The 24,098-nt window shown below is 25.8% G+C and overlaps 1 protein-coding gene across 1 annotated transcript; it reads right to left on the reverse strand.

Annotated features, from left to right (window-relative positions):
- Positions 1 to 709: 709 nt before the first annotated feature.
- LOC145841075 (putative neutral ceramidase C) lies at positions 710 to 22,541 on the reverse strand. Its single transcript, XM_082948443.1, has 18 exons — positions 22,457 to 22,541; positions 21,383 to 21,432; positions 20,943 to 21,096; positions 19,733 to 19,842; positions 13,620 to 13,798; positions 12,488 to 12,642; positions 11,222 to 11,336; positions 10,176 to 10,231; positions 9,786 to 9,934; positions 9,156 to 9,237; positions 7,950 to 8,097; positions 7,254 to 7,376; positions 6,884 to 7,065; positions 6,314 to 6,483; positions 4,442 to 4,610; positions 3,478 to 3,665; positions 2,664 to 2,968; positions 710 to 1,515 (listed from the first exon to the last, which is right to left on the reverse strand). Exons 2-18 carry the CDS (start codon positions 21,398 to 21,400, stop codon positions 1,329 to 1,331), a joined length of 2,490 nt encoding a protein of 829 aa, XP_082804569.1. The 5' UTR covers positions 21,401 to 21,432; positions 22,457 to 22,541; the 3' UTR covers positions 710 to 1,328.
- Positions 22,542 to 24,098: the final 1,557 nt, after the last annotated feature.

Below are 24,098 nucleotides of genomic sequence, written 5' to 3' on the forward strand. Positions count from 1 at the left end.
GAAATAAGAGTTATTTAAAATTACTTAAATAAAATTATCGGGGCTTATTTGTTTATAAGTGTTTTAAATTATTGTTTCGTAAAACGTACATGTCTAAAAACTACTATATATCAAAAGCATTAGTGCATAATTTTTGTGCATAAACTTTTTTTTTGCAGATTGAATATTAATATTTAACAAAAACTAATAAGAAACTTAAATACGTTGATATATCATCTAATACTTATTGAGAATATATTAAGTTAAATAAAGTCATGAATAAAGTTTAATAACCGAAGTAAATAATTTATACAGCTCTATGGAATAAGAATAATCTAAAGATTTTTAAAAAATTCTTAAAATGGATCAAATTACAAACTAATTTGTTTCGGTTGGCTAAAAAACGCTCTAAAAGATATACAGGCTTCTTTAAAAAATAATTCAATCTATTTGTTTATGTAAACTAGACTAACAATAAACGTTTAATTCATAATACAAAGTTAGTAAAAGCAATTTTATTTTAAATGTTTGTGAAAAGTTACTATAGTTTTAGAACGTAGTTTGGTAAGTTGGGTTTTATAAAAATTAAAAAAAGGATTATTCTTTATTCAAAATCAGTAAATTTTAAAAGTTAAAAAAACTATTAAATAAATCAACACAAAACTAATCAGAGGTTTATTAAACGTGTCAATATAAACAAATAAAATATTAATAAGGCAAACAAAAATATCACTAATGTAAACAAATTTGATTATGATTGCACAAAAACACTTTGCAAAAAAAATATTAGCTCTTTTAGCGTTAGTATTGCACTCTGTAGAGCAAAATTTTATTTACTAGAACAAAATCTGATGTCGGTCTTGCATATTTTTTTACAGTTAATAAATTTTAGTAAAAATTTGAACAAATAAATTTCAACAAAAAAACTGCACAACTATTGCTGAAATGTTAAGAGTATAAGTAAATAATTACAATATTCGTAGTTTGAAATAACCAAAAACTTTAACAACAGTTTAGTAACACACATTAAAAGCTAAATAATCTTTGAACTATTAAACATAATTTTAATTATTAACTATTTATTATATATCATAAGAAAAATTATAAGCACAAGATGTTTTAAAAAGTAAGCTTAAAAAGTCATACATACTACAAGCAATATATATTTTTAAAACTATAATTAGATATCTTATTAATTATAATTAGTATTTTCATAGAAATATTCCGTTTTTAGTATAAGTTTTTTAATTTTATTTTTTTTTTAAACAATAATTAACATTTGTAAAAACTTAAAAATATTTTTAGTCGTTATATTATAAGCAGAATAATCAATTACCAGTTACTATTATTTATTGTTTAGTAACTTCGAAAACCCTACTGATGCCAGTGAACGAGGTGACATTCTTCCACTCGGGATCAAGTTTGTCACCCTGGTACACGATCCGGTACTTTCCCGCCTTCTCGTCTGAGGGAATCCCCCATTCTATCGTCACGTGACTCTCCGATGTCGATCCGGGTTCAGATTTAAGGCTGTGCCTGAAAAAATGTAATTTTATCATATTCATAATAAAGTAGAAACATTATCTGAAAAATTTCTGAAAGATTAAAAGTTTTAAGGAATAATTAAATATTTACTTTAATTTCAGCTGTAAAAATACTAAAGCTTATCATGCATTGCAAAATGTTTTTATATTTTAGGATTTTTGTATCATTTTGTGTTTTTTAAAAACAGACTTATTTGATATCAAAAAATTTATTGGTAATCTAATATATCACATATAAGTATTTTTGAAATAAAGTTTTATCAATTCAATTCAAATGCGGAAATAAATTGCAACACTCTAGTAGGAAGGATCTATTGCAACAGTTTTGTTTTAAATAAACCTATAGTTCACTTATTACATCTATTGAAAATTTACAATGTCATAATATTCAAGCTTCTCACACCGTCTTTTAGGCATGTCAATTATTTTTGGTGATTTTATTCCAGTTACTTTATGAGTAATTGTTCTAATTACTGACCACGGTTTTGATTGAAAGTACCTTATCAATATGATGAGATAACTATGTTAACTCAAAACTAAATTTTAAATAAAGACTTTTTTTAACAACTTTTCTCCACCAACAAAGCTCACTTATTATATTCTTATTAAGGCAAATTTAAAAATAATTCAGAATTAAAAATACTTTAAGAGTTTTTTTTAACAACTGAAAGTATCACCTTTAAAAATTGAATTTTTTTCAAACAAAACACACTTATTTGATTCATAGTATTTTTTAGAATTCTTAATAAAACTAGCTTAGAAAAATATCTTAAGAGTTTTTTGTTAATCAAAATGTTAGTGAAAAAAATTTAAACTTAACTACCGACAAAACTCACTAATTCGACTCAAGGTTTTACAATTGTTAAAATTCTTATAAAATTTATTGACAATCATCACAATTAACATCTTAAATTTAAAATATTATTCATCAAAAATTCAAATCAATATACAATCAAAATTTTACAAACACAATACCAACGAAACTCACTTGTTAGATTCGAGGTATGTTTTGGAATTGTCAAGATGCTTATAAAATTTATTGACAATCATCACAATTAACATCTTAAATTAAAAATATTATCCTCAAAAATTCAAATCAACATATAAACAAAATTTTACAAATATAACAACAAAACTCACTTGTTAGATTCAAGGTATGTTTTGGAATTGTTCAGATGTTTGTAGAACACCTCATCGGGTTTCCCGTGCTCCCCCAGATCCATGTTGCCCTCCACCGCCCCCATGACGTCAAACTTGCGCCCCGTCGTCATGGCAACGTACTCGAACAAACTCATCAGCTTGTTCTTCTTAACTCCGGTGCTTTCCCCTCCGAACTCAACCCTCTCCTCCCACTTGAACTTGGTGGTCCAGTCGTTGTCATGGTAAACGTCGACCCACGTCTGGTTGTTGAGGAGGTACTGAACTTTCAGGTATGTTCCGTCCAACTTTTATCATATAAAATGGTAATTCATATCTTGTTTAAAGTTGGGATTTTTTTTAGTTTGTATTATTAAAAGCTCAGTGTATTAGATGAGTAATTTTGAGATTAAATGTTATAGAAAAAAATAATACCTTGCTATAGATTAAACAACTAAACTACTTTCTTGTATATAAACCTGCTTATTTTTTTCTTACATTCTAATATTTCGCCTAACTTTTCTAATATAAAACTAATTTTTACATACAAACTTTACATTTTTATATTAGGTGAGTTACTTTTTTGTATCTTTTTTGTTTACGTTTAGTTTCTCCTATGAATAATATCAAAATTAAGTACAACTTACTTCAGAAAAATATGTAATTTAAACATTTTAGGTTACATAACATTTTTCAAAACATTTTCTTTATTCAAAGCCCAACCAAATGTTAAGCAATGCTTTAAGAAAATGAAATTAAATTAGAATACAGTCAAAATTAAGACTCTAACTCTCAAATCACTCAAACTAAAACCAACCTTCAAGTTATGCCTGGGGTTGGCCCCGTAGAACTTCACCGTGACCGTCTCGCCCGGCTTGTATGACGTGTTGACATCGGTTATGACGTCACCAAACTTCTTACCGTCGGGAACAGCGTCAGCTAGCGGTGGTGGGATCAGCTGGATTTGCTCGGACAAAATGTTGTCAGGTTGCGGACCGCTTTCGACTGAAGAGTTAAAATTAAATACAAGTAAATGAATTAAAATGTGAGACGTTGCTCAGCTAAACTAATTACAATTCATATAAGGTATACTTACAATTTACATTTTTTTTGTATTTGCTCAGACAATATACTGTCAAGTGGCGGACCACTTTCGACTGAATTAAAACGTTTCAGTAAAATATTAAATATAAAAAAGTATGTATTGTTAGTACTATGTTATAATGTTGTTCAGTTTAAAAGTAACATAGTTTTTTGAAACACAGATCATTACGACTGATTTAAGATATGCTTACTGTAAATTTACCACTGAATAAAAGTATTTTAAAAATAAAATTAAATGATTTTCGTTTAAAACTATCATAATACTTTTCAAAACTAAGCTCGACTCATTTCAACTCATATGAGATGCCTACAACGAATTAGTAAATTTTGTAAAGTACTTCTCAAAAGCTGTTTTTAATTTTTTAACTCAGCTTTACATACACATTTTTGAAATACATCTTAATCTTTTTTATAATGGAGAAGTAACAATGTTAGCGTAATAAAAACTTTTATAGGTATTCAAACGTGTTGTGCTTTAATGTTTAGATTATAACTTTATAGAAAATGCAATTGCAATCACCTACCTTGAAACAATTGGCTAAATAAAAACTAAACTAAACTTTAAAAAATGTATTAATACAGTTAAGCTTGATAAATATGATTAAACGTGTTGGTATGATTAATTGTTTAAAACGATTTTTAATTAAACCAATTAAATAAACATTTACAAAACCAACCCTTCACACCCTTCAACAAGCTGCTTGTGAGTTGCGTGAATTTCTGCAGGTAGGCGGTGAACGTGTGGGGCCCGAATATGGTACTTCCCCCCTCGTACCTCTGCGCCCCATACTCCTCGGGCGTTGTTATGTAGTGGGTGTACACGTTACTGAGGCCTGAGAGGACCACCTGAATATTATTATAAATTTTATTGTCAATAAATGATAAAAATGCGCCCCATACTTCTCGGCGTTGTTATGTAGTGAGTGTACACGTTTGATAATCCACTGAGTACTACCTAGAAGTGATGAATAAAATTTGAAATGGATTTAATTTAAATTAAAAATTTGCATAGCTTCATGAACAACATTAATTGTATATTTGGTATACACATTTGATAATCCAATGAGTACTACGTTGTTAACTATTGTTAATTGTTTATATAGTATACATTTAATAATCCTTTTAGTACTGCCTAGCAAGGATAATTATACAGTATTAGTTAAAGTCAATGCTTTTCATGCTATTGAATGTTGTTCACAATAGAATAAACTTTTATTTTGTTAAAACTCAAAATTTAGTTGAATTTGTTAGAACACTGTTTCAAGGATCTATAAAAACGAATAGAACACAATTCTAATAAAGTATTTTGAGGAAGTTTCTGTGCGAACTTTCAAAAATACTACAATTATATATATATACAAAATAAAAACATGTTTTTCTTGATAGATTTGATTCGTTAATGTCTAAAGATTAACAAACAATATAAGACTACGCAAAAAATTATAGTTAAAAGAAATAAGCTTACTTGTTATATGTCAGTATTTTAGTATAAACCTAAAAAATCAAATTGTCTATCAAGTGGTATTAATTATAATTCATTTTAATAACATTAGATTGTTATTACAAAAGTTTGTTTAGAGAGTTTGAAGAATACAGGTAAAAAAAGCTACTAATTGAAAAAATACAAGTAAATTTTTTTGTATACTTGTATAAAACACATTTTGTTAAATTATTAGTTTTTAATTTAAAATCTTTCACAATACATAATTTTTTTTTACCAAAACATTAACCTAAACTATCTGCAAGAAAGTTTTGTTTGCTAACAAGCTTTAAGTATACTGCATATAAAGCATATTTTTTAAATAAAAACTTGTAGTAAAAAATAGTGTTATTTCAATACTTCCTTATTGTTCTGTACGACATACTGTACTCGGTCATTCTATACAGACAATAACAAGTTGTTTGTAACAACTAATCTCTATTGTTTTGTAAATAATAAAGAGTGATTTTGAAACTTACAACTCAAGTTATTCTGTTAAAGATGGGTTACTGCATATTTTTAGAAATAGTATGATTTAAGTTTACTTGCACTTCTGCTTAATTTTCAATAGTATCAAAACTAATTTAAATAATATGAACATAAATAACAGATATAAATGATACAAGAAGAGTTAAAACTGAATAAAAAAACATGTAAAAATGTGTTAAGTTCAAAAAAAAGTAAAACAATTTTTTTCACTTAAACATCAGTTTAAAATTAAAATACACAGAAAAACATCAAAACTAAATCAAAAAATTCAAACAAACAAATTCCCGAAAAAAATGTTATTGTTTTTAAAATAAAATATTTTGCCAAAATAGCTCAAACACAAAAACACAACAAACGGATTCTTAACACCCTTTAAACATATCTTCTTTCTTCAAACAACAAACCTAAAAAACAATAAGTAAAACTTTATTAACGTAATTACATATGCAAAATACACTATTTATTATACTATTACAATGCCTGTGGACTCTTAACAATGTTTTAAGAGTTTTAAAAAGTACAAAAGACCATAGAAAAAAAAAACAATACATACACCCCAGCACATCACGTTCAGACAAACCTGCGGGTTCTTGACACCGTTCTGGACTGCGACCTTCTTAACAGCCTCCTTCATTCTCCTACCCGACATGGTGGTGAACTCGCCAGGTATGGCTACCATGAACACCTGACCAAGCTTCAGTATTTGCACGTCTATTATGTGGGGGTGCCATGCGTACGGTTTGTCCATGTCTGTTAGCATTTGTTAATTAAAAATTAATAAATATGGTTTAAAACCTTATTTTTAGTTAATATTTTGTCCATATCTGTTTGTTTTAGTAAAAAATATTAATAATTAATTGTTATTTCTGAGCATTACAAAATAATTTGCAAAAATTCAAACTATTTTTATAGTTTCCACAGCGACTTTAGTTTTAAATTTAATAGTTCTCATACATTATAGTACTTAAATTAAATCTAAATAAAACTACATAAAAACTATCAGTAATAAACAAATACACACGGAGGATACATAGAGTTTGTAACAACTTTTAACAAAATTTCATAAAATTATTTTACTTAAATATTGCTTATTTATTTATATGTAATCAGATAAATTAATAAAAAGACAATGTTTGTTATTTAAACAAACATCCGGTAGGAAGTAGCACGGGTTTGGGGTGGTGGCAGTCGTAATACGACTGGGGCGGTTTCTCCTTGCACACGACCGGCACTATGACGTCATCACGCACCAGGTCCCACGTGATCTTTCCGCGCGTCATCGCTTGCGTGAAGTCGAAAGCCCCCGGTCCGTCGGTCGTTCCCGCCGCAAAACTGGTAAAATGGACACTTATAAAGTGTAAGAACTTTATATAATAATGTGTAACATCTGATGTGCAATAAAAACTTGTGTACAGTACATGAATATAAAAAGTTAATTTCTAACTAAGAACTCAAAAACAAAAACAGCTGTTAAAAAAAACTTTATAAAAAATCCTCTTATTTTACATAACAACAAATACCTGTATCCCATACCAGGTTTGCAAGTGGTTATATTGGCACCATCTTCCAATTGTACTGGTTGTTTCGACATGTCTACGTATTGGTGCACGAAACCAATCGAACCATTTACTTGAGTTTTCGCGCTGAATGTTAGTATAAGAGAATATAGAACTAATACTTTATTGCTATTGGTTTATTAAAATTTTATAACAAGAGTAATTCATTGTTTTTCTAAAGAGTTTAAAGAGCACGAAACAAATTGTAACATTTACTTGCGTTATGGCGCTGAAAAAATATTAAAGTTTGCGCAAAAAAGTTTGTTGAAGCGATTGATTGATGAAATACCAACAAAACAAAGAAGAAAAAAAAGAAGTAATATTAAAAAAATAAACTAACCAACAGTAGTTCACTACTCATAAACTGAAATTTAAAACAACTTAACTCGACAGTAACAAATTTAAGAAAGTACTTTTTATCAATACACATATTCACAATATGTATCTACAGTAATAACTTATTTAATAATAGACAGCTGATACAATTATATGTTGAATATAGTATTTCTAAATTTTGAATTTTTATATACGACGATAATACACTAATACACATTATAATATGAAGAAGAAACAAAACCGTAAATCGCAATAAAACAAAACAAACTCATTTAAAGAACTTATACGAACAAAAAAACTAATTGATACTCAAATAATACAAACTTATTGAAAGCCTTCAACGCTGCATCCAGCTGCTTGTGGGCGATGATGTCCGTGGATTCAAACATGTCCCTCCCTGGTCCAAACGCTATGCACTTTTGCACTCTGGGGGGATTCCCGCATGTGGAAGTCGCATACACGCAATCCTTGCCTGCAATAATTACAAAGTTTGAAAGTAAAATATTTTCACCCTAGAAACCAAATGCTGTACTTAATTCTGCAAATATTTTTTATTCAAATATCAACAAAAATTAATTTATGTTCTATTAGAAGTTAAGTAAGTGGTTAATAAAACTTCACAAAATAAAAAAATATATATTAATGTTTAAGCCGCATACACATAATCTTTGCCTGCGTGTGAAAGTGTGTTAATGTGAAAGTTTATTAATCAGTATGGAAGACTAAAACACTGTTTTGTCAGTGAAACTTTTATGATAAATTCGTTAGATTAACACGGTTTTTTTCCTATATAAATATATATATAACCATACTTCTTTTTCACAATAATGCTTGTTTTTTTCTTACATTAAGCAATTTTTACCTATGGTTGCATTATCTATATTAATATGGTTAAAACTATGAATTTATTCTTTCAAAAATTTATTTTACAAACTAAGTTTCGGTCAAAGACCTCGTCAGTGCTTAAATATACCTTAAAAAGATATGTGACAGTCATGGAAAATAGCATTTAAACAATTAAATTAGAATAAAACCATGTTAAATTACTATTTTTAAAACATTTTAAACCAAACTTTATACTTATAAATCTACAAGCGTTCTTTATTCAGAGTTCTGCATAAATCAACTTTGCTAAATGTTCTTATACTAAATAAAAAATAAAGCAAACGGTGAATTAAAAACAATTGTTCAACAAAAATATACTAATATTTGGTAGCTAAATTGATAATTCTGCATGAAGATGTATTAATCAGTATCCAAATACTAATTTTTTTTATCTAAACACTTTAAAAGTGATGAAAATTTTTAACTAAATATATTCAATGATGGTAAGAAAATAAAAGTTTACAACTGTTGAAAAAAGGAAATTAATTCAAGTATTTTATTACATACATATTTTTACTTTTTGTATTTTACTTTATTACCTATTTACCTCATGTGTTTCTTATTTTACCTATTTGAAAAATGAGTATAGGTTAATAAATTAAATAAAAAAAGATAAAAGAATTTAGTCAATAATATATTTATTACCTGTATCAATGCACTTAGCGCCTTTAGTGTTTGGTGAAACGTCTCCTAAATTTGCTGATGCAAAAGCTCCTACGAATGATTCCTGTAAATAATATTATTAGATAAGTAATCAAAACTTCAGTAATAAATTTTAAAACCTTAAGGTTATTTACTAACAGTAACATTAAGAACTTTCAGATGAATTCATATGTATGAATAAAAAAGAGTAAAATTATGCGTATATTTTTTGATAAATTCAAAATATTAAAACATAAGTTCCTGTAAATAGTAGCGTTGTCAGATAATTAATAAAAACTTAAGTAATAAATTTTAAAAATTTAAGATTATGTGTTAACATATACAACAAGAACTTTCAGATGAGTTTATATATATGAATAAATATGATCTAAATTATTTTTATATTGATTAATAAATATTTTAGGTTCCAATTACTAAAGCGTTAAAACTATACTAGCAACAAAAACTTAAAAACGCACTTTACTTAACTTTATTAATTTAAAATCTTACTCTTTAATAACTTAACAAACTTAAAACACCATAAAATCAACAAACTTTAATGTTTGACTTTAACATTCTAAATTCTTTTTTCAAAAACAAAACAGTTTCTTTAATAAATTGTTAACAACCAACTTGGCCAGTGACGTTTTCGAACTGCTTCCTCATCGATTTTTCGAACAAAGCGTTCGCCCTTCCCTTGTTGTCGCTGCTGATGAGCGTGTTAGTTTCGTTCATCGAAGTTCCGTGCACCGGGTACCAGTTGAACATTCCTATTGGCTCGCCTGCGTGAATAATTTAAGTTGATTGGTTGACTTAAAAATAAAATATTTATTTAGTCTGTGGTTATAACTTGCTTTTTTTTTAAAGCATGTTTTCATACGACTTGTTGGTTATTAACTTACTAGAGTAAAAACTACTTTTACTTATTTTTGTATTTTGAAGACAATTCTAACAAATACATAAAAAAATGTTTTCATACCCGTTGAAAAAAGGTTAAGGTTTATTTTTTCATAATTATAAAACCTGAGGTAGAAGTAAACTTCAAAAGCGACAATTCCTGCCCAGTGTTGTGAGTGTACCTGAAAATTGTTGCTTTAATATATAATATGATTAAACTATTTTCTTTTCTTAAACACAAAACTAAGTTTGAAATTTCAAATAAAAAGTGAGTCATGATTATGTGTAATTATTATAGTTAATCTTTTACACAAATTAATGAAACAATCTTTAACTTATGCACATGTTTTCTTATCAATAACACTACTAAATAAAATACTTTATGTTTATTAAAAAAAGCCTAATCATAGAAATCTAAGTGCTTCAAGCTTTTTTTTTTTATAAAATTTATATAATGTACCAAAGTTTTAAATTATTTAATTTAAAAATATGTATATATTTATTTTACATTCGTTAACTAAAAACAAAAGCGTGTATCTTTCATATAATGCATCGTGATAATATTATGTTATGCAAGTATTTCTAGCTAACATTTTTAAAAATAAACTATATTGCTTTTGGTATCCAAATTAATTCGAAACTTAAAATATACTTCTAGATAAAATTCATTAGCTAGTTAACAGACAATTAAAGTGTTTCTTTCGTTTAATGGGTCGTGATCGTAACTATAGTAGTATTTAAAAAATTATAAGTAAAAACAATACTGATTATAACAACAACAATACAAATAATAATACTAATAGTAATAACAATGTCCATAACAATATATATAATAAAAACAATATCATAATATTTACAAACATGTTTCTTTCGGTCAATGGGTCGTGATCATAATAGTAATAATAAAAGTTATAAATAATAATGATCGTAATAGTAATAATAAAAGTTATAAATAATAATGATCATAATAGTAATAATAAAAGTTATAAATAATAGCGATTATAATAACAACAATACATATAATAATTACAACAACAATAACTATAATATTTACGTGTTTCTCTCATTCAATGGGTCGTGATCATAATAGTAATAATAAAAGTTATAAATTTTAATTATTATAATAACAATAATATAAATAACAACAATAATAATAGTATCATAATATTTACGTGTTTCTCTCATTCAATGGGTCGTGATCATAAGCATACGGGCTTCGGTTGATGTTGCCTTCATTCACTTTCTCAACACTGAACGATATCTTGCCCGGTTTCATGCTTGAGTGCGCTGCAAGTTGATTGAAGTATCAATATTATGTTAATTTGTCTTTTTTGAAGAATTATCTTTTTATTTTAAAACATGGGGAAAGAAGTGTGTCTATTTGAGAAAAGGTATTTATTTATAAAATATATTTTTTCCACAATGTATAGTTTTTTTGATTGAATGAAATCTTACCGGGTTGCATTGTTGAATGTGCTGTGTTGATAAAAGTATTACTTTTTTTAGTAGTTATACTATAAGTAAAACATTTATTGTAAGTATTAAACGATCCATAATTTTAATGAAAAAAATGTTACAAATTTATCAATAACTTCTAAAATAGTGTTAGCAATGAATTATATTTTACGTAGGTTTCACAATATATATTCTTAAAAACGTATTTAACCTTGTTGTGTACTTGTTTTTTTATTCTGTATAAGATATTAAAAACACATTAAAAACAACATACACAGCTAAAGTAAGTACCTTGATGTACATTTGAAAAATAAAGAGAACTAATCTGTTACTCCTAAAAGTAGTAATGATTTTTTCGATTCCGCTTAGAAATTAATATACATGTTATATGCTTGCAAACATTCCCAGATTAACAAAAAAAATCTAAAATTACTGTTTATACCATTTAAAAAACACATTAATTAAAATAAACAAATACAATTTACCTTGCTGTATGCTCGCAACATGTTACATGTTATATGCTTGCAAATATTCCCAGATTAACAAACATATTAAAAATTACCTTTTGTTTCAGTGTTAAATGCATTAGAAAAACAACCAATCAAACTTAAGACAAAACTTGTAATTGCCTTGCTGTATGCTGGCAAATATTCCAAGATTAACAAAAAAAAAATCTCAAACTAGCTTTATACTATTTAAAAAGCACATTATTTAAAATAAACAAAAACACTACCTTGCTGTATGCTCGCAATATGTTACATGTTATATGCTTGCAAATATTCCCAGATTAACAAAAAAAAATCTAAAATTACTGTTTATACTATTTAAAAAACACATTAAATAAAATTAACAAAAAAACAATACCTTGCTGTATGCATTGGAAAAACATTTCAACCAAACTTTACACAAAACTATAATATATAAAATATAATTAATTACCATTTATACCATTTAAAAAGCACATTAATTAATAAAAACACTACCCTGCTGTATGCTGGCGAATATTCCGTTGACGAAGGAATCGGTGGTTTCCCTGATGAAGCCCAGCGAAGTGACCATGGGCAGGACGGTTTGAAAGAAACCGGCCGGACCAGAGTGGCTGTGCGTTCCCGATATCACCACGTTCTTCTCTGTGTATCTGAAAAAATATTTAATTGAATATTAAGAATTGAATTTAAGCTTCCGTGGCTTTTCTGATTTATAAAATAATTATCATCATGTCCATCACTTGATACTAAATTTATTATTATTTTTTTAATTTTCAAATATAATTAGGTTTGAAATATAAACTTGGGATGTTCAAAGTTTTATAAGTTTTAAAATACTTGAAAAATTGTTGGAACTCATCTAATTTTAATTTTTATATTTAAAATCATAAATAAGTGTTGGAGTGGTGTTTCTACACTTTTTAAAAACCATAATAATATCTTCACAACTACACTTTCGATTTTTATTTAATAAACTTTTGAATCAAATTTTGATTTACTTATACATATTTTTCAAATTATCTTAAGTACTTTAATTTTAATTACAAAACAACAATACTAAAAAAAGAACACATCGAGTATAAATACAGTTTTTATTACAAAAATTAAAATTACAACTAAACATAAAAAACAAATGCCTGTTAACTAAAAACTACCGATCTTTCAGCTCATTATATATTTAAACTTTTTTTTTTAACAAAAACAAAATAGGGCTCAAAAAGATTTGATTGCAAAACCACTACAACTTATTCCAAAAAATAAAAAGCAAAACTACAAACAACTATCATAAAATTCACAGATGTTTTGTTTACCTCAAAAACAATAGTTTACAACATCAAAAATTACTTAAAGATCAAAAGTTTGATAAGTACTTATCATGAAATCAAACAGGATAAAACTTACAAATCTGCGTATCTTTCCTTAAGCTTCTTAAATAACTTAAAAAATATTTGAATTAATTTAATTTTATTTTTTATAACTAAAAACATAAATAAGGGCACATCAAGTATACAATTTATAATGAAAATAACAAACAAAAAAACTTAAAAGTCTTTATAACGTTATTCAAGCTTACTTTGATTAATCAAAAATAAGTTTATAAAGTTTTTAGAAGACACAAAAAACTCACAAATTTCCATATCTTTCCTTCAATTTCTTCACAACCTCCAGCTTGACTATCTGGCTGGCCATTCCGCAGTCAACCGTGACGAAGCAGACACGTGACTTGTCGTCGGCAACAACGAAGCTCCTGGCGTACAAGCGCTGGTGCAGCCCGGACGCCACCTGATCCGGGTTGGCGTAGCCCATCTGTGCGAAAAACGAGAGAGTTTAATTGTGAGAGAAGAAAAAAAGAGTTGAGCTTTGAGCTCTGATTCTGAGATCTTCTGAGATTTTCAAAATCTTCAAAAATATCTGCCTCCATTAACACAGGGTTTTAGTCGTTATTTTTTAATTAAAAAATTATTTTATACGCTGTTGAACATATTGCTGAAATTGATATTTAATTATAAAAGAGAATGTTTCGGTCCTTCTGCGAATGCTTGGTCCTTTAAGAGGTTATTGGTTTAAGAGGTTCTGAAAAACAAGTGCATCTAATGGAGGAAGGGTGTACGTTTAATGAAGAATTTTTTACATTATTAGTGTTTAACCTTAATTTCAACATGATATTATCGTTATGAGTATAAAAAAGATTTATTAAGTTTATTTAGCATATATATCGAGTGTTAAAACTCGTACAAAATCATAACTGGTCTACGTTGTTTCTCGATTGCTTCGTAATTTGCTTGAAACAAATACCTTGAAGATTAAATTAATTTAACTATACTTTTTTGTTACGTCACAAAAATAATCACATGCTGATATAAACACTGATAAGATACTTTCACAACTTTATTAATTTTAGCACGAATGTATTTTTGTAATGTGAGGTAAAAAATAGCAATGTGTTTTATAAAAATACACAATTTTTACAGTTTTATTAGTTACTTCCTGTGTTTTTATATCTAAAAAGTTAAAACACTTTTAGTGCACAAAATAGTTAGTTTAGTTAAATATGAAAGAGTCATTTTTAAGAAAGGCTGTTTATTCTGCAAATGGATGCAAATAGCGCCCTAGTTTTAAAAAAATCTACGAATAGTAATAATCATCTAACAAAACAAACTCTATTATAAACAAATAACATTTAATAATTTCAACAGTCATTTAACAGTATGAAACAAATTTTTAATGACAAAAAAGACAACTATTATTTTAGGTTCTTTAATTTTTTAAATACAAACAATAACATTTAAATAGCTTTCTGTTTAATAAGTGTACTTCAATAAAATCGATCGTTTGTTTTATCTCACATTACAAATAAATAAACATCTTGTAGTTGAATGTATTGTTGTGCCGATGGGTCAATTTAATGTCAGATTTTTGAACATTGGAGGAAAGTTATATTTGCATTCAGTAAAAGATATACTTTCCTTTTCTGATTATAGATAGGTTACAATATTCATATTCATGTAAAATTTCATTGCGAGCACTACAACTCGTACAAAAACAGACTATGTTTCTCTAAAATAAAAATTTTAAATTTTTTCAAACTAGTACTTTATAGATAATAAACGAACTTATTATAGTTTTTTTTCTTGTTACGTCACAAAAGTTTTCACATTCTGATAACAAAAATGATGAAATATTTTCACAACTTGTGGTAAAAATGATTGTGGTTCTTAATGCTGGTAAAAATTGATAAAAAGTTCACACAAACTGCTGGCTTTCATTTATTTGTAATGTAAGATAATAAAAACGACGTACTTTATAAAAGTACACAAAGTAAACAAAAACTGTTTAAAAATTATATTTTAGGTTGTAAACCTATATTTTTTTTTAATAACGCAGGTTTCATAATGCGAAAAAAAATGTCTTTTTTTTGTTATTTTATGACAAAAAATTAAAGTAGTTGTATAAGACAAACAACAGATTGTTTAGGAACTTTAAAGTTTTTATAAATAGATATCTTGTAATAGAAAAACATCATAAATTTTTTTGATGAAATTCAAACAAACTATGATGCGAGCGTCACAACTCGTACAAAAATTATTTAGTTCAATCACCATGTGATCTGTTGTCACTCAGTCATTTGTTGTTTAAAAAATATTTTTAAGTTATCAAATAAATTTTTCTACATTTTTCTTGTTACGTCACAATAATACTCACATGCTGATAAAAATGTTGCCGAAACACTATCACAACTTGTTAAACTTTAGATCGAATTTATGTTAGTAATATGAAGTAAAAAACAATGGTTCACTTTACAAAGTAAAATAGTATTTTTTTAAAGTCAACATCTGTGTGCAAAAGTTAAAAAACTATACTAATTGTTAACTTAGTTAACTTTTACTAAACACAAAACATAAAACTGTTGTTGAACATGAAGAAAATTAAAAATAAGTATCAGTTTGTGTGATTGATGATGAAAAAAAATTTAAAAGCACAAAATATTTTGATTAAATATTTGTAAATTGATTTACAGCGTATTTCGATACAAAAATCTATGAAATATTGGTGTCTTAACCTTAAAATAAATAGATTATATAATTAAAACCTGTAAATTTATCTTTTAACTTATTGAGTTTTTTTTACTTTTTTTAGATTTTAATAAGACTTTAAATAAAATTTAAAGTACTCATATAAATTATAATTGCAAACCTTTGCCATAGTTTGGTAACAATTAACATTACAAAGTTTTAGTTTTGTTAAATAATATTGTAGTGCTTTTTCATTAATTTTATTTGATTGGAATTTTAATATTCAATAATCAAAACTTTTTGTATTTGATTTTAATTTTTCCTTAAAATAATCTCTGGCATAAGCTCACAATATAGCCATATAAAATTTATCGTGTCTTTTATAATAAAAACATAAAAAACTATCATTAAAATAAATTAAACAATAGCAGGAAACTAAGAAAATAGAAATTTATGTATCACTCGAAATTTTGGTTTTACCTTATCTTATGATAAGAACCATCAATGCAAATCATTTTATTTTTATTTTATTAAATTAAAACTTGAACTGTCTTCTAAGTTTGTAAAAACAACTTTAGCCATTTTTACCTTTAAGTTTCTAAAAACCTTTTATTAGACTGTAAGTTTATTTAAATAAACTAAACAGAATTCACATACTATAAAATACAAATTATTTTGTATGCATAATAAAGAAAATGAAAACTAGTTACAGTTGATGTTATTTTAACATGTTTTTCTGAATTAGAAAGTAGCACTGAAACACTTGCTAACAAAATCGAAATTATTTGTGTTTTATTTAACATATATTTAGCTCTGTAAAACTAAAGTCGTAAAGAAGCACTCTGACAAATTTAAAAAAATACAACTGAAATACACACAATATAAAGAAGTTGAAACTATCTAGTATAAAAAGTACTATTACATCTTAATAAGGAAGTTTTATATTCTTAAATAAATAATTTACATTAAATGACTGAGAACACGATAAAAAGTTTTTCAAATAAGAATACATCTTATTTTTTATAATTAAATAACTAAAAAGTATGTATTTTCGCTTTATAAATAGCTCAGCATTTAACAATAAAAAATATATACATTTCACAAGCATCTAATTGCTCAACTTCAAAACTTTTCATAAAATATTTTTAAATAATAAAGTATTGATATGTTTTCACACCTGATTATTATTTCCTTAGTGTAAGTGCACCTACGATCAGAAAAACAAAAAAAAATCAAAGAAGAACAATGAGCATCAAATAATTTAATAAAACAAATATACAAATTAACAAATTAATAAAAAAACTACTACATTAATTATAATAGTTGTTTTTTTTATCGTTACAGGAAGCTACTAATTTTTGATACCTTGCTCTTATAAATAAAAAATGTCATTTATCTATTTCAAACATAGTCTTAAGATTAAACATTTAGTATACTAGAATTTTAAAATTGAAAAAAAAAAGAAATTTAATTAAACGACATAAGGTAAAACAAATAAAATAAAAAATTTGTTACTTTTAACAACAAAATACTTTGTAAAAGTGTTTAAAAAACATAATTCTTCTGAATATTATATTTACTATACTAATAACAATAAAACTTAAAGATTAATTTCAAACTACTAAACCTAAATTAATTATGTTTTGCTTTAAAACAAAACTATTTATTTAATACTTTTTCTTTATAACAGCAACTTATTTACACTAGTAAGTTTAAAGTAAAAAGCGAGTTTTACAACCCGTACAAAAAAATAAAAAAATTAAACTAATCTTTCCAAATGAACAAGTGTTTAATTGTTTAAAGTAAGTGATTGAAACTATCTATATTTTTTACTCAAATTTGATTATTACGTCACAAGAATATTCACCTGCTGACACAGGAAGTTAATTTAAAAATTCAGCACTTATCTTGTTGCGCAATATGCAGTAGTTTTTCAAAATAGTATTACAAATTATACTACTATAACCAGATCATTTATATTATATAATTCTAATATTAAAGTTTAAATTTTTTTAATTCAATAGCTTTTTTGTAAAATTAAAAATTAATTTCCCTTTTGTTTTAAGTTTTTAGTAAATTTTTAAGAAAAACTGACAAAAAAAACAAAACTAACTTCATATTGAAGTATTTGCGTTAGTCAAACTTTTGTTAATATCTAAAAATTATAAACTAAAACTATGGGTAGAAGTCAAATACGTACAAAGGGACTTTTGCACAAAGACACATTTGAACGGGTCAAATTTTTGTTTTTAATTAATTTAAATTATTAATTTTCTTTTTATTAATTAAAACTTTTTAATTTTTATTTTTTCTATCACTGTAACCCCTAACCCTCGGTTGGTAACTTATTTTTTGTAGAATTTTCAAATATTTATTTTTCTTTAACAATAATTTTTATTAGAATTTTTTAATTATTACTCTTACTATCACTGTTACCCCTCGGTTGTTTTTTTTTCCTGCTTTTTTATAATGTTTTTATTTTATCTTTTTTTACTCTTGTGCAAAAATGACCCTTCATGCAAAAGTGTCTTTGTGTAAAAAAAGTGTCTCTCCGTGAATATTTGACCTGTCCCCTAAAGTTACAGTTATTTTTTATATATAAAATCGTTATTTTAAATACCGAAAAGGATTGCACAAAGAGGATTAAACTACATACATGTTAGGCACAAACTAGTTTATGGTTAAAATTCTGATTATCTAGGAAGCATGATTGCTTCCTATTTAAAAACTTACTAAAAATTGTATTTGTATTAATTAACTTGTTGTTTAAATTACAGTATACTACCGCTTAAGTACGCACTTTTTTTGGTACGCATCACGCCTTAAGTACGCACTTATCCAGAAAGACAAAGTAAAGGATGTTATACTAGAACTTCTAAAAAATTCCTGTCTTTTTGCCTAAATTTTCAATCATCAAGTTTTTCCAGATTATTTTATGTTTCCAGGTAGAATGGCCAACCTGCTGAGTTAGCCTGAGATTTTCACAACTTTTAAACTAAGGTGAGTAATTCTGAGTAGTCTAAGTGGCCTGAGATTGTGACAGTCCTGTTATTAAATGTTAAAAAACTAAATACTTATGTAGTGGTTGCAGAAAAGTAAAAAAATAATGATATTTGAGCTGTAATGCTATAAAATAAATAAATCTAGATGACAAAGTTAAAAAAACCTAGAAGTACAAAATAGTTAAGTCATAATTTAATTCAAATGTATATACATTGATGTTTTGAAAATGTTTGGTAAACACAATGTAGTTTGGTATATTCCCTCTAACAAAACAAAATGTAGCTTAATATTTTTTTTAATCATTGACTGACATTGACTTTCTATATTAAATGTATGTATTAATTTTGTAGAAACTTTTTATAGATAAAATAAATCATTTTAAAATGTATTATAAAATTTTGCAAACTAGAATTATGTATTAAATGTTGTTTAAAATAAAAAGATTTGTTTATTTGGCTTAATTATTTGGTGGCTAGTTGTAAAAAAGAAAACAAACAACTAAATTTCATATTATACTATGTTGTCAAAAAGTACGCACTATCGTGCTAAGTACGCAATTTTTGGTCGGGTTCAATTTGCGTACTTAAGCGGTAGTGTACTGTAATCAGTTTTTCATATTAAAAATATCAAATATTTTTGATTTTTACTAAACAAAAATTTTTATTTATAAACTAACACACCAGCAAATAGTGTAAAAAAAAAATTCTTATTAAAACAAACCAACCATGTTAACTTGCACAATTGGTCCGGTTACATCTTTTCTGCCCACACCTATCTGGTAAACATTTTGATCTACTGCTGGGTTGTCTACTGTAAACTTTCCCAGAGCATTTTCTGTAAAATAATAGAATTTCGTTGTAATTTTAATAGTGTATTTAAAACATAACTTTTTATACCTTATTGAAAAAACAATATTGCAACAAAAATAACAAACTTTATTTTGATTATATTTATTGATTTGTTTTTAAATATATGAGTTTTAAAGCATTTAATTATTTTAATCAACATTGTTTGCAAATAGGAAACAAATCAATTACAGTTTATTAATAAGTTTTGAAATTATCCATAAAGAAGAAGTTTACATATATTGCTGTAAATTATAAAACAAAATTGTAGACTTTAAAAAAAACATTGAATATAAATGTGTAGTGTACAATTTGTTAATTATGAACATCTTGCAAAGCAACACAGTTGAATGTTTTATATTTCTTACCCTAACTTTCTTTTATGATATTTATACTTTTTAAAACCTGACAACACACTAATAAGCACCACTGAATTTTAAACAATTTCATTTCAGTTTGTTGGATATTGCTGTTAAATGTTTGTTTTTAATGAAACTTTCTACTTTATAGCTTCTTTTAGTTTTATTTTAGTTTAACTAGACATTTTTACAAAGTTTATTAAAGTTCTAGGAGAGACAAAGAAATGTAGTCAGAATAGATACAGAAGCTAAGAAATATATCTTGAACAACAATAAAATGTAATAAAAATGTCAGTGGCATAGCATGGTTAAAACATTTATCATGTTTAAATGAAGAAAGAAAAACTAGAAAATATTACAAATTTAAGATTAAATAAAAATATGTTTAATTTTATAACTACATTTTAATTTATATAAGTGTAAATACTTTTGTAATAATAAAGTTTTATAAAGATAAAAATAAAAAAAAACATATTGAAAAAAAGTTAGTGATCAAAAATTACATAACTACTGATCACATTTAAAACAGAACTAATATCAAAGGAAATATTAAAAATTCAAAGCTATTCTAAGCGTTCAGCAAGTAATGCTAAATTTGTTCTAAAAACATTCCACTGCACAAAAAGCTGCTGATCAGGTGTTTTGTTTTGACCATTTAATATTTTTTGTTTTTATCTGAAATAGCCAGTGCAAACAATAAATTTATTATAAAAACAAAATCAGAAGAAACCTTCAGCAAACATGAAGCCGAAGTAGAGACCGGTGAAGACGCAGGAGCTTGTCAGCAGAACGACAATGAGGAAGCCAACGGAAGCTCTGCAGCAGAAAGACTTGTTCGAAGAGAACTTTACATTCTTCTCATCATCCTCGTTCAAGAGGAGAGTCTGATTTGTTGAATTTAATAGTAAGTCAATGAACCATTAATAAGATTTGTTACATAAATTACTATACAATATGTTAAATACCAACTATTTTAGCACTGTTTGTTTGTATGAAAAACTATCATTTACAAATTTATAAAGTAACAACTTTTAATAGAAGTTTATTTATTTATTTGACATACTAAAAAAGTCTTGGCTAATTGAAAATAATGATAAAAACAAACTAAGTATTTTTAAAGAACAATATTAGATTATAAAAAATATGAACTAATTAAAAAATAAAACTAACTTTTTGGCCCATTTTCATAAGAGTCAAAACTGTATTGAAAAATGAAGCACCTGGAATAACAGTTTAAATAATTCTTAGTAACCATAATTTAAAAAAACAATAAAACAAAATTAATTAATCAAAAGTTCTCAGGCTGGTTACTTGTTTATTAGAAAACCCTTCCAGGTTTTTTTAAGCAATTTTTTTCCCAATTTAAGTATACCTTTTATCTATCAAAACTTCATTATCTGAAATATAAAAATTGTCAAACATTTGAGGTGTTTCAAGTCTTAATTTTTTTAATTCCAGGTTTTTTTCTAGTAAACTTGCTGACCTGAAGTCATAATAATATTAAGCTTTTATTTAATATTAACAAATATTTATTAACATTTAAGTTAAAATAAAAATGGGATAGAACAGCAAAGTTTATTAAATAATTCATTCAACATCGATTAGTAAGTTTCAAAGACTATTTAAGGACTAGTTTCATAATATTTTTAGTTTCAATTATTAGTTGACAGGATCAATCATTAAAGAAAAAAATGTTTCAAGTCATATAAGTAAATAAAATAAATGTATTTTTAAGTTGGTTTTTTTTACACTAACAACTAAGCTACCAATTGCTATATAAAGTTCTTTATATTTAAAGTAAATTTGGATTTATCAATGTTGAGAAGTTCAATAGGTTTCTCATAGCAAACTAAACAAATACATTACTAAAAATGGTGTTTAAAGTAATTTATTTGACCTTTTACAATTTATGAATAACTTTTTAAAATTTTTTAGTCAAATTAAAAAGATTATTAAACATTTTAAAGAAAGGAGTTTTTAAAAACCAACTAAAATATTTTTTCAAAAATATACAAGAAATACAAATTCCTTTTGATTTTCTGATCATAAATTTTTTATTTGTATTGATAATTTTTTTTTATTAAAAATGTTGTTTAAAATAAAGCAAGGAACATTTCTTAAAATTTGAGGTTGCTGTACAAAAAAAATGATGGATTTTTTGTAAATTTTTGAAGTTCTAAGAAATATTATCAAGAAATATTTGTTCTTGCTACATTTGTATTGGAATTTTTTTACAAAACTCACTTAATATCAAAAGGTTTCTGTTCTATAAAATGTTTTCATAGTTTACACTAAATCTTACAAATAAGGGCCAGTTTTATAAACTTCTTTTCAGAGAATAGTTCTTGTTGAAAACCATTGCGATCTGTTTGGGCTAAGATTTCTAGGCTAAGATTATGAAAAATCGAGCATTTAACGTTCCGCATGAGTAATTTCACTACTAAAATAGGCTAATATTTTGCAAATTATATCATGGTATACGCATGTGTCATTTTCATACTTTTCCATATTAAACTTTATTTAAAACTAATAAAACACATATCAATACGTTTCCTAGGCTTTGTAGTTATTGAATAACTTGTTTATTTTTAACAAAAACACTTTGAATATATATTTTTAAGACCTCAAAGTTCGACTTGTTTTGTTCAAAAAATTTTTCTTTTTTCAAGTACACGCACGTGTCATTTTCATACTTTTTCATATTAAACTTTGTTTAAAACTAATAAAACACATATCAATACGTTCCCTAGGCTTTGTAGTTATTGAATAACTTGTTTATTTTTATTAAAAATACTTTTAGTATACATTTTTAAGACCTCAAAGTTCGACTTGTTTTGTTCAAAAAATTTTACTTTTTTCAAGTACACGCACGTGTCATTTTCATACTTTTCCATATTAAACTTTGTTTAAAACTAATAAAACACATATCAATACGTTTCCTAGGCTTCGTAGTTATTGAATAACTTGTTTATTTTTAACAAAAACACTTTTAGTATACATTTTTAATACCTCAAAGTTCGACTTGTTTTGTTCAAAAAATTTTTCTTTTTTCAAGTACACGCACGTGTCATTTTCATACTTTTCCATATTAAACTTTGTTTAAAACTAATAAAACACATATCAATACGTTCCCTAGGCTTTGTAGTTATTGAATAACTTGTTTATTTTTAATAAAAATACTTTTAGTATACATTTTTAAGACCTCAAAGTTCAACTTGTTTTGTTCAAAAAAATTTTCTTTTTTCAAGTACACGCACGTGTCATTTTCATACTTTTCCATATTAAACTTTGTTTAAAACTAATAAAACACATATCAATACGTTCCCTAGGCTTCGTAGTTATTTAATAACTTGTTTATTTTTATTAAAAATACTTTTAGTATACATTTTTAAGACCTCAAAGTTCGACTTGTTTTGTTCAAAAATTTTTTCTTTTTTCAAGTACACGCACGTGTCATTTTCATACTTTTCAATATTAAACTTTGTTTAAAACTAATAAAACACATATCAATACGTTCCCTAGGCTTCGTAGTTATTGAATAACTTGTTTATTTTTAACAAAAACACTTTTAGTATACATTTTTAAGACCTCAAAGTTCGACTTGTTTTGTTCAAAAAATTTTTCTTTTTTCAAGTACACGCACGTGTCATTTTCATACTTTTCCATATTAAACTTTGTTTAAAACTAATAAAACACATAGCAATACGTTCCCTAGGCTTCGTAGTTATTGAATAACTTGTTTATTTTTAATAAAAACACTTTGAATATATATTTTTAAGACCTCAAAGTTCGACTTGTTTTGTTCAAAAAATTTTTCTTTTTTCAAGTACACGCACGTGTCATTTTCATACTTTTCCATATTAAACTTTGTTTAAAACTAATAAAA

The sequence above is a fragment of the Thalia democratica genome, chromosome 7 (genome assembly GCF_965202585.1).
Source record: "Thalia democratica chromosome 7, ktThaDemo2.hap1.1, whole genome shotgun sequence".
Taxonomy (NCBI): domain Eukaryota; kingdom Metazoa; phylum Chordata; class Thaliacea; order Salpida; family Salpidae; genus Thalia; species Thalia democratica.